Source organism: Aotus nancymaae, unplaced genomic scaffold (genome assembly GCF_030222135.1).
Source record: "Aotus nancymaae isolate 86718 unplaced genomic scaffold, 86718_ANA_hifiasm-v0.15.2.pri h1tg000008l, whole genome shotgun sequence".
Classification (NCBI taxonomy): Eukaryota; Metazoa; Chordata; class Mammalia; order Primates; family Aotidae; genus Aotus; species Aotus nancymaae.
The window spans coordinates 49,674,028-49,686,643 of record NW_026988419.1 but is presented as its reverse complement, the minus strand read 5'-3'; the positions used below and the strand labels follow the sequence as shown (position 1 = coordinate 49,686,643).

At 34.3% G+C, this 12,616-nt stretch overlaps 1 protein-coding gene across 4 annotated transcripts in view; it reads right to left on the bottom strand.

Moving 5' to 3' along the window:
* NCKAP1 (NCK associated protein 1) overlaps positions 1-12,616 on the bottom strand; it is a 111,719-nt gene that overhangs the window by 55,443 nt on the left and 43,660 nt on the right. For all 4 annotated transcript variants that reach the window (XM_012468616.3, XM_012468617.3, XM_012468618.3 and 1 more), the window contains 5 exons: positions 12,534-12,582; positions 6,869-7,025; positions 4,033-4,089; positions 1,164-1,260; positions 703-809 (listed from right to left, as the gene is read on the bottom strand). In XM_012468616.3, the coding sequence (XP_012324039.1) occupies positions 703-809; positions 1,164-1,260; positions 4,033-4,089; positions 6,869-7,025; positions 12,534-12,582 (467 nt within the window). The remainder of the gene's footprint in view (positions 1-702; positions 810-1,163; positions 1,261-4,032; positions 4,090-6,868; positions 7,026-12,533; positions 12,583-12,616) is intronic.

Sequence of the window (12,616 nt, the reverse complement as noted above, 5' to 3'; positions counted from 1 at the left end):
ACAGGATTTTTATTTAAATGTTTTGCGTAGCAAATAGTTTTGAAAAATGAATTCCATAAGAAATATTACTGAGTATAGCAAGAAAGCAAAAACTTTATCACCATGACACATACTACGAGAAAACAAAAGCCCTGATTTAAAAATAAGTTGACTTTGCATTCTAATTAATATCATCTAATGATATATTACAAATATTCCAAGTTCTACAAAATAATTTTGCTTCAAATATAAGTCTCCAGATTCCCCAGCCCATAAATCAGAATACAGATGGTGCACAACTTACAATGGTTTGGACATACTATATCTTTCTACTTTACAATGGTGCAGAAATGATACACATTTAGCACAAACTGTACTTTGAATTTTGGCTTTTATTCCCAGGCTAGCAATAGACAGTATGATACTCTATCATGATGCTGCCACAGTTCCCAGTCAACTATGTGATCAGAAAGATAGACAATCTATACTCTACAGTGTACTATGTTGCCAGATAAATTTGCACAACTGTAGGCTAATAAAAGTGTTCTGAGCACATTTAAGGTAGGCTAGGCTAAGCTGTAACATTCAGTAGATTAGGTGTACTAAATGCATTTCAACTTAACAATATTTTCAACTTTCACTGGGTTTATCAGGACATAACCCCATTGTAAATCAAGAAGCATCTATATACAGAAAATAATTTTTTAAATGTTGCTAACTTACTTATCTATAAAGTCGTCTGCACTCTTCTTTGGCATGTTATCTGCATGACGAAGTAGCCAGATAATTTCATCACGGGCAAAGGATAATGCCATAAAAACAAAAAGTGCCTGTTTAAAAAAAATAAGTGTTTATTCTTATTCAAAGATTAAAAACAAAACTGATTGACAATCTCTATGTGAAAAGTCATTGGCAAGAAGTGATAATATCAATTCAAAAGAGAGAAGAGACTAACAGGAAAGGACAGAAGAAAACCTGTAAGTATGTATAAGGGAGAACATGCATATAAGGGAGAAGAATGCAGGGAGGTATGATGTATGAATGTCAAGTCAGCAAATTCATTCTCCACTAAATATAAAAATCCATTTACATAGTCTCTGACTCAAATTTCAGGAAAATAGCATATAGAAATGTTTAAAATTTTAATATGGCACAATTACTGAAATAATCATTAAATGAATTACCTTGGGACCTAGCAAGCCAGGTTGATCAGAGAGGACAGTAGCCAATTCCTTCAGTGCAGATCTTAAAAACTTGCGTCTTTCTCTGTGCATTGAACCACTACAGGGAAAGACACCATCATAGTTTATCTGCTTCACTAAAATTATTATTGGAAATAAAGTAACTAGCATTTCAGGTTCAACTTCCAAAGTCCTTTTTTAGGAAGCAGAAGCTCCTATAAAAATCATCTTCTACGTGTTTATCATTAAATGAGTGTCTAATCTTCCATTTATCCTTGCCTTTCTTGTGTTGCTTTTTAAACTGTTCCGTTATTCTCCATCTATCAAAATCCTGCCCAAACTTCAAGAACCATTTCCCAGCATCCAGCTATTTATTTATGAATAATTTCTGCAATTTTAGTACCATATAGCTTTAAGCACTTTATAGACTATGAAATCCTTGAAGGTGACCAGGCACAGTGGTTCATGCCTGTAATCCCAGCACTTTGGGATGCCAAGTTGGGTGAACTGCCTGAGCTCAGGAGTTCGAGGCCAGTCTGGGCAACATTGTAAAATCCCATCTCTACTAAAAATACAAAAAATTAGCCAGGTGTGGTGGTGGGTGCCTGTAATCTCAGCTACTGGGGAGGCTGAGGCAGGAGAATCACTTGAGCCCAGGAGGCGGAGGTTGCAGTGAGCTGAGATCATGCCACTACACTTCAGCCTAGGCGACAGAGCAAGACTCTGTTTCAAAAAAAAAAAAAAATTCCTTGAAGGCTTGAAGGCAAGAACTGACTTACTGTATACATTTTTGTCACTTCCATGTAGAAATTAATAAATATAACTTAATAAATAACTAGTTATAATCTTATTAAGTATATTACTATTAAATATACAAAACTGAATACACAAGAGCTACAGTCAATAAAGATATTGGGATGAGATCTATTTGGCACTCCTGTTCAAAAATAGAAAGATGAGGAAATGAAGGGATAATCATAAATATTCATATACTAGGTATTTTAAAATTAATATTAGAAAACTTTCTCACATATTACCAGAAAGAAAAAAATCAGAAAATGTTCTAAGTATTACAACTCCTCATACTACACAAAATACACACTGCTCCAAGAAAGTTTTAGAATTTAGATAGGTGCATAAATGTATGTGTGTGTGTGTGTGTGTGTGTGTGTGTGAATGATCATATGCCAAAAACCCAAGTATAAAGAATACACAACACTAGTAATTTCACTGTGACACAGTAGATCAGTTTCAGAGGACTCAAATTAAAATCTATGCTCTCTCCGCATGACCTTAGGTTCCAACTCTAAGTTTCAGCTTCTTGTTTACAGAATGAGTATGATGACATCTGTCTCAAAAGATGCACAATCTTTCATGATGCCTGATATATAATGCTTTCATGTTACTTTAATTTCAATGACAAGCTGTTTGTACTGACAATAGTAAAGTTATCGTGTCATTTCCAAGAAGAAAATGAGCAAATGTTATTTTGGTTATTTTACTTCACAGGACTACTGTAAGGAATCTGTGATGTTTATTGGGATAAAATGTCTATAAAGCACTTGGGCCTAGCACATGGTAATTAGTCCCAGAAGTTACTACTGCTTACTGTAATTATTTAGTAAACAGAAGAAGGAAAATAACAATACCTTACTTGTAAAAGATCTTTACAAAAGATAGCTATGCCTATATATATGTATCTGCCTATAGTAGGGCCTATCACATGAAGAAATAATAATTATGTGCACTTCTGCAAGTCTAGAGAGGGATTCTAACAAACTTCAAAGTATGCTATTTGCACTAGAAATCATTTTTGAAAAATTAAGCACAAGTATTTCATTCAAGTCAATAAAATATGAATGAGGAATGATATAGCACAGATACAATGAATAAAGATGGTTTAAATTCCCAATATCTATCTTATAGACTAAACTTAAATTCTAAAATTTCTCATAGTTTTACAGGTTTATCTATGGAGTAATGATTGTCTTCTCTCTGCCTTATATAAAAATATTGATAGATCAAATAATATTATCACTATATAGTACCTAAGTTTACTGGAGAAAATATTCTACATTAAGTATATCATATACATAACATTAAAGTGAAATATCAAATTATTTAGAATTATTTTATGAGAAAACTAGAAAGTTGTTCAAAGTCAAAATACATTAATTTCTCAGGATATCTATACATTTTCTAATATAAGAAATTAAAATTGGGAAGAGTTGCACTCTTAAAAGTAAATATTGGCTGGGCATGGTGGCTCATGTCTGTAATGCCAGCACTTTGGGAGGCTGAGGTGGGCTGATCACTTGAGGTCAGGAGTTCAAGACCAGCCTGGCCAACATGGTGAAAACCTGTCTCTACTAAAAATACAAAAATTAGCTGGGCATGTGCAGCAGGTGCCTATAATCCCAGCTAGGCAGGAGGCTGAGGCAGGAGAATTGCTTGAGCCCAGGAGGTAGAGACTACAGTGAGCTGAGATGGCATCACTGCACTCTAGCCTGGGTGCTAGAGCGAGAGTCAGTCTTAAAAGAAAAAAAAAAGTAGATATCTGGAAGAGTTATAAGGATATATTGATTTTCATGTAGTAGTACAAAAATCATGTTGGTATGCAGAGCATAGTGGCAGTGAGATTATACCCAAAGTAAGAGTCTTACTTATAAGGAAGTGTAATAATTCCTTATAGCATTTTATCAATACTTCAAAAACACTTAAAAGAGGCTATCTACTTAATATTTCTCAATGACTGAAAGTCCCCCTCTTCTATTAGCACATCTTGCATACTATTAAAATGTACTCACTTCAACAAAATGCTTTAAGAATTTTTCTTGATTAAAACTACCACAGACAAAATAAAACTACTTACGCATGTGACACAGCTGCCTCCTTGCATTCTCTTATGTCATTAATACGTTTATTATAGCTATGTGCAAAAAAAATTAGAACATCAGTTTAATTTGATCAATAACTGTCAAAATGAGTAAGTCTACTCCTAAAAGTCAATTAAAAATGACAGTATCAATTTAAAAACTAGCCCTCAAACTGGAAGTTCACGGAAGAATCTACTCACACCTTTTCCTAGCACTTAGATGTCTAGTCAAGTCTTCCTAAAAAAAGTCACATTATATTAAATCCAACAATAAAATTAAACATCACAATGTAGATTTTTATTTTATTAAACATTATTACTTCCTTAATCCCCAATGGAGACACTGAAATCATACTTCTGATGTAATTAACAACAACTTCCAAAAATCTAAAGTGCTGACAAAGCTATAATTTCTGACTTTTTAATCAAGGCTATCTCATAAGCATAAAAAAAATTCTGAAAGGCTATATATGAGTGATCAAATGTAGTGACTGTTTGGATATAAACGTTTTGTGATGGAGAAAACTGAGGCAGGAAAGCATTTGCCTACTTTAAATTATTTTTAAGAGAACTATGTATGATTTTAATCTATATTTTAAAAAAATCTTATTTTTCAAATAAAAAAACATTTAATTAAAACAACACCAACATCAATCAGCTTAAAGATGGCACCGTAAAAAACATGTTAATAAATAATTTCATGAATAATAGATATTAAAAAATCAAAATTCCTAAAATGTTAAAGAAAAAATATCTTGTTGACAACTTATCTAAAAATCTCTTACACTATGGCTGGGTGTGGTGGCTCACACCTGTAATCCCAGCACTTTGGGAGGCCAAGGTGGGCGGATCACTTGAGGTCAGGAGTTCAAGACCAGCTTGGCCAATATGGCAAAACCCCATCTGTACTAAAAATACAAAAATTAGCCAGGCATGGTGGTGGATGCCTGTATTCCCAACTGCTTGGGAGGCTGAGGCAGGAGAATCACTTGAACCCGGGAGGCAGAGGTTGCAGTGAGCCGAGATCACACCACTACATTCCAGCCTAGGTGACAAGAGCAAAAGTCAGTCTCAAAAATAAATAATAAATAAAAATCACTTACACTAAAATGAACTTCAACTTCTACACTTAAGTTCTCTAAGATTTACATATTCTTTGAGCAAATGTTCAAAATATAATAATTATGATGATTACAGAATTAATAAGCTTTTATACTTATGGTTTGACTATGAAAATTCATATTTTAAACTGGATGATCACTTATAAATTAAAAACAGAAACTTCTCACAAAAAAATAGAGATTCTCAAATGATAAATTTATCATTAATAAAGCATAACAAAGACAACTGGTTTCACGGTGCCATTAAATTTACTTGCATCATATATAAGTTCACTCAATATACAGAGGTTAACTGGTTTTAAATATTTATATATTTAAATATGATTCCACAATGAGTTTGTAGTATGCTAATACATGATATTAATATAAGTTTCATGATTTTCAATCTAAATCAATTAGAAAATGACAAAGCCCATCTTGCATATAATATTTCAGGGTATACCACCATCTAAAATAAGAGCTGAAAAGTACACAGGGCACTATTTATCATATGACTGACAGATCACTGGCCTCAGAATATCAGTACAGTGACAGAAATCAGAACTGTAGTCACTTGAGAAAGGAGTCGGGGGAGTGGTGATTAGGCACGGCAGTACTGACTAGAAAGACGAACAAAAGAATTTTCCAGAAATGATGGCAATGTTCTTACATCTTGATTTAAGTGGTGGCGACGCAGGAGTATCATATGCAAAGTCAATGAGTTATACAATTAAGATATATGTATTTTTCTGTTTGTATATTTTATCTCAATAAAGTATTAGGGAAGAAAAGGGGAGATTCCTTTAACCTCTCCAAGATACAGATAGAGGAGGTTAGATGTGCTGCTCAGGAACCTGGATTTCAATCTGCATTTCAGAGTAATTCTTATGTATGCTAAAATGTGAGATATATTGACCTAAATTTAGTGTCAGACTTATTTTTATTTTTAAATATCTAGTAGTTTTATTTCATCTCAATTTCATTAGGACATTATTGAACTGGATGTGAAATAAATGTGGGAAAATTTCATTTTTATCTGAAGCTAGCAAGCCCAACATAAAAATCCAACATAAATACAGTGGGGGATTCCAGGTATTTTTAAAAGATTTAATAATTGGCATCAAGTCTGAGTTCAATTTGCCTTTTATATATTGGCTATAGAATCTCGAGTGGAGAGAAATAAAGTTATTAAAAATTTCAAAGAAACACATTTCAGATAATTATTGGCTTAACTGAAAGTAAATAAAAATAAATCATGTGGAATACTTTCTATTATTTAAATAAAAACAACATAGTTTCCTATGTGCAGTGGTATGACTTCTGTAATTGCTAAAATTAATCCAATTAAGTATTTTTGCTTGCTTCATATACTTTTACAAGTGTACGCTAGTCTAAAATAACACTTTTAAAAATTTTAAACCTCTTAAATGTATATGGTACGTTCACATCTACAATCATATATGACTTGCAAAAGAAGACATATCTTCCTTCTCTAATAAATGTTTTGAAAGGGCAGATAACCTCATTTTTTTTTTAATATGTGAAGCTACCTGTAAAAAATACAATTGTTACCTATCAGGATGACTGTTAAAAACAACTTCCTGGGACCCAAGTCAGATGGCATAAGCTATACCTTCCTGTACGGTATGACCACTCCTTTATCCCCAAAACTTCAGTAAAGATAACTCACTCACCCTTTTCCAAAAAAGACAAAATAAATGAAAATGTCATACCCTCGTATGTTTACAAATAAGTCTTCTGCAGCTTTGTGAATGTGGAAAACTTCATCCCGAAAGAGAGAGAGGCAAGAGCTACTTTGAAGAGCTAGCTTCCAAAGGTTCAGTGCTGTAGCATCAGTATTTAGGATCCCATGGCACAAAATAAAGCCAACTTTAAATAAAAAGAAAAGCAAATATAAGTGCAAATGTAAAAGTATTCCAAAGTTTGGTGAAAGTGTGGCTTTTGAAAAATACAGAAATGTAACCACAATCACTAAATTGAGACTTCTGAGTGACAGTAACAATACATATGTAGAAAACATGATAACAATATGTTTCTTTTCCAATTATAATTTTCTGTATTTTGCAAAACCAGTTATTTGAACCTGCACTGACAAAAGGGAAAAAAAATGTCACTTCTGGGTTATGAATCAAGTCATTTTAATAAAGGTAACATTTATAAAATATTTTCAGCCATAGATCAGAAATTTCTAATTAACATATAATGCAGTAATCGTTACACTTGTTACAATAACTTAAAATAAAGCTTATCTTGGGGCTCGATGCTGTGGCTCATGCCTTTAATCTCAGCATTTTGGGAGGCTGAGGTAGGTAGATCACAACGTCAAGAGTGCAAGACCCCCCGATCAACATGGTGAAACCCTGTCTCTACTAAAAATACAGGTGGTGGGCACCTGTAATCCCAGCTACTCAGGAGGCTGAGGCAGGAGAATAGCTTGAACCCGGGAGGCGGCAGCTGCAGTGAGCCAAGATGGCTCATTTAAAAAAAAAAAAAAATTATATATATATTTATATATATGAATCTACTTTCCTAAATCAAAAATAAATCATAAAGTAATAGCATCTCACATTTTGATAGCAATTTATAGTTTATTAAGTCTTCTCAAATATGTTTTTTCAAATGATTATCCTACATAGTGGACAAGACAAGTGGTATTCTTTCTTTTCTTTTTTTTTTTTTCTTGGTAGAGATGGGGTCTTACGTTATGTTGACCAGTCTGGTCTCAATCTCTTGGTCTCAGGCAATCCTTCCACCTCAGCCTCCCCAAGAATGGGATTATAGGCATGAACAACTGCAACTGGCCCATATGCTTCTTTATAGTTGAAGAAATGAAGGGTCATTGACTTCACTAAAACACTATTAAAGTAATAAAGCTAGGACTCTGCCCCAAGCATTCATCCTCAGAGTCTTAATATTCTTTCAATATTTTAAGTTGCTCTCTATTACACGAATTCTAAATATCTTTTTTACCTTTTGTTATCAATCTGGAAATCTTACATAAATGTATAATCTTATATATGCTGACCGATACCCTTTCTAGTCTTCTATGATGTAAAACCTCAACTTTCATTCAAGAAACATTTACTCAGTGTCTACTACACATGAGGTTCTGCAGTGGGACAGTTAGTCCAATCCCATTTTCTTTCAGATTTCCCTATGATTCTCAATAATCAGTCCCATGTTTTAACTCCTATTATAACTGTACAACTATCTTGACACTTTAACATAATACTTGCCATTTATCTTTTGATTCTTAACTCAAGCTTCCTTCTTGAGCCACTACAGAATCAAGCTAACTCTGTAAGTAGGCATATATCATAGAGTCATACACATAGAAGTATATTTAACTGCTTTGACTTGAACTATACAAAAATATTTTCATATAACAGGGCCCCAAAAACAAGCCAATTATTCAATCTGGCACACAATTAAAGAAAAAGAATACATGTATGAAAGATTAAAGAACCCTCTAGAGAAATTTCGTTTATAAAACATTTTCCTCTTATGTACTTGACTTTCCACCCTAATCCTGAGTGAAATCAGATTTTACTTAGTGTCCTCCATCTCTTTGTATAATTACATTTACAAATTTTTTTGAAAATTTTTATCACTTAAAGTGTTTGTTTTTAAGATATGTGTTATGAGTTAAAGTATATTTATTTGTTTAGAATGGACCGAAAAAGGCAAATGAATTTAAAAAGATTGCTCAGGCTGGGTACGGTGGCTCACACCTGTAATCCCAACACTATGGGAGGCCAAGGCGGGCAGATCACTTGAGGTTGAAACCAGTCTGGCCAACATGGTGAAAACCCCATCTCTATTAAAAATACAAAAATTAGCCGAGTGTGGTGGCGGGCACCTGTAATCCCAGCTACTCAGGTGGCTGAAGCAGGAGAACTGCTTGAACTCGGGAGGCAGAGGGTGCAGTGAGCCGAGATGGCGCTACCACACTCCAGCCTGGGCAACAGAGCAAGATTCAAAAAAATAAAAAATAAAATAAATTGCCCAAGATTAGGGGGATGACTTATTAATTAAACTACACATTAATCTCCTTGATGAACGTTAGGATGAAAGGACAAAAAATAATTAAAAAATTTAAAAGAAGCTCTTAAAACAGAAGACCAAGTCTAGACAAGAAAGTTGAAGAAAATCTTTGAAGGCAGAAAACAGATAAAATTAGACTATCAATACCAAAAAAAAAAAAAAGACAGAAATTAGTAATCCAAAACTCTGAAGATAAAGAAAAAAAATCTTTCCCAAGGATTCTCTCAAGTCTAATCAACAGACTCCAAAATGAACCCTAAAATACGCATTAGGATAATTAATTTTATAACTGTAGTCCAAGTAGCTGAGTTTTCAATATTCTACATCCTGCACAACTCTTAGCATCAGGTTATAATCTAGAGCAGCGATTCTCAAACTTTAGCTTGCACCAGAATCACTGAGACACTACATTAACAGATTGTTAAGATCTATCCAGAGAGTTTCTGTTTAGTAGGTCTTGGGTAGAGATCAAGATTCTGCATATCTAAGAAGTTCCTAGGTGATGCTGATGTTGCTGGTTCAGGAACCACACTTTGAACTAATCCACAACAAAGCTTCAAAGAAAGTAGACTATCTACTAAAGAAAAATCCTAGTCTGGGTAGTAGTTCCAAAAAAAGAAGTGCAGAATTTGAGGTAACTCCTGACCTCTATATTAGCTCTACTGAGGGTTCAAATACATGAAAGAAGTAAAACTCAATCCTTATTTTGGCAATAGTGGTTATCCCAATTCTGCCTTCTCCATGCCTATGTATTCCTCATTAGGGTAGCCTGCTTCCTGATCAACTTGCCAGCTCATTACACAAACCCATACTATAAGTATTCCCATTTAAGGCAGAGTTGGGGCAGGGGGAATAATCCTATGTAACTCCAGAGGTCACTTATGACAGCTAACTCTACTAATTAACTCAGTTATTCAGCTGTACATCCATAAACACAAAACAACTAACAATCACCACACAACTGAGCAAGACCAAAACTCTGAAAGCTGTTTTTCTAAATCAATTATGAGACAAAGCATGAAAATCTCAATTATCTTTATAGAAGAAAATATAAATATCACAAACATAACAAATAAAATAATTAATAAAAATAGCTAAGGGCAGATAGTAGTGTTAAATTCTTCCTCTTTCATACTAAAATCAACACACTCCAAGTATCAGTCCATAATGAGACTAAGTATTGGAACAGGGTATTTAGAAATTTTCATAAAAATTTCAGTGATTTCTGAGTAGAAACCTAATAATCTATTAGACTGAATCTAGTAATAAAAACTATGGGCTTGGATTTTATGTCTTTATTACTTCACTTCTCTGGTAATTCTAGTAATTAATTTTCTTTATTTTATTAAAGAATCAATCCAAAAAATATTAAAGAAGAAAAACTGGTCCTTCACCATAATTTGAGAAACACTGTAATAAAAAGTCAACAAATAGTGTCATCTGTCAATGCGGGGGACTGGTTCCAGTACCATCCAGAGATACCAAAATCTGTGGATGCTAAAGTTCTTTATATAAAATGGTATAGTATTTACATATAACCTATACACTTCCTCCTGCATACTTTAAATCACCTCTAGATTCATTTTAATACTTAATACAATGCCTACACATCACTTCATTTGTGTGAACTCATTGTAGTACTCATTATGTAGTAAGTTTTGCTTTTTGGGCCTTTGTGAAAATGTTTCCCCTATTTTAATTGGCTACTGACCGAATCTCTGGTTGCAGAACCCCAGGATATGGAGGGCCAATAAAAGTTAATAAATCAAAAACAAAACCTGCAAGAATGAAAAAACACCAACACTTCAAAATGACTCCCCTGTAGCAGTGAGCCTAGGGGTGAGTAGGAGGAATTTATCTATATTATAGAAATTCTCACTCGGGAGGCTGAGGCAGGAGAATTGCCTGAACCCAGGAGGCGGAGGTTGCGGTGAGCCGAGATCGCACCATTGCACTCTAGCCTGGGTAACGAGCGAAACTCCGTCTCAAAAAAAAAAAAAAAAAAAAAGAAATTCTCATTCTGTATTAAACCTGTGTGTCTCCACAGAATAGTACAAAGCCATAAAAAACAATGAGATTATATCCTTTGCAGCAACATGGATGGAGCTGAAGGTTGTTATCCTCGAAAACTAAGGCAGGAACAGAAAACCAAATACTACATGTTCTTATTTATAAGTGGGAGCTAAACACTGAGTATACACGAACACAAAGAAAGGGACAACAGACACCGGGGTCTACCTAAGGGTTGGAATGAAAAACGTACCTATCAGGTACTATGCTTATTACCTGGGTGACAAAATAATCTGTACACCAAACCCCCATGACATGCAATTTGCCTATATAACAAACCTGCACATGTACCCATGAATCTAAAAGTTTAAATAAATAAAATCTCTTTTGAAGCTGATAAATAAATAAACAAACAGCTTAAAAGCAAATACAACAAGCTATTAGAAGTCATAGAAACTTGGTGGCAGATTTATGGGTGTTTGCTCTACAATTATTTCAACTCTTCTTTTGATGCTCACAATAAAATGATGGAAAAACAACAACAAAAAAAAAGCTTGTGTCTATTTCTCCCATAGTTTGTTAGCTTCTTAAGAGCAGAAGCTAGTACTTTTATCTCCTATGCATCTAAAAAACTACCGAACATATGAGTCATTTATTATATAAACTGAAGTAAATTAAAACTAAAAACTTTAAGTGAACAGACATGATATTTAAATAATCATTAAAAGCAAAAGCAAAATTTAGTTTTCAAGGTTATGTTGAAAGGCAATATAATGTAGCCCATGAGTCTTGGAGTTAGGCAGGGTTTTGTGTCACTCACTATCTGTGTGGCCTAAGTTTTAGATTCCTCAACTTTAAAACAGACTACCTGGCCAGGCACAGTCGTTCATGTCTATAATCCCAGCACTGTGGGAGGCTGAGGCAGCAGATCACCTGAGGTCAGGAGTTCGAGACCAGCCTGACCAACATGGTGAAAGCCCATCTCTACTAAAAATACAAAAATTAGCCGGGCATGGTGTTGTCTGCCTGGAGTCCCAGCAACTGGGGAGGCTGAGACAGAATTGCTTGAACATAGGAGGCAGAAGTTGCAGCGAGCTGACACTGTGCCACTGCACTCCAGCTTAGGTGACAGAGCAAGACTTCATCTCAAAACAAACAAACAAACAGACTACTCTGATGGGATCAATATGAGGACTGAGAGAGGTGATGGACATACATGGGTTAGCACAGGGCTAAGTACACAGGTAGTAACCATGTCACCTGCTTTTTTCTCTAAAACATAAAATCTGAGGAGTAATCACAAAACTAACCCATTTTACTTACAGATAATCCACTTTTCCATTGCATCCAAAGAGAGATATTCACAAGGCATCTTAAAAAGAGAATATATACATTGTCAGTTAAAA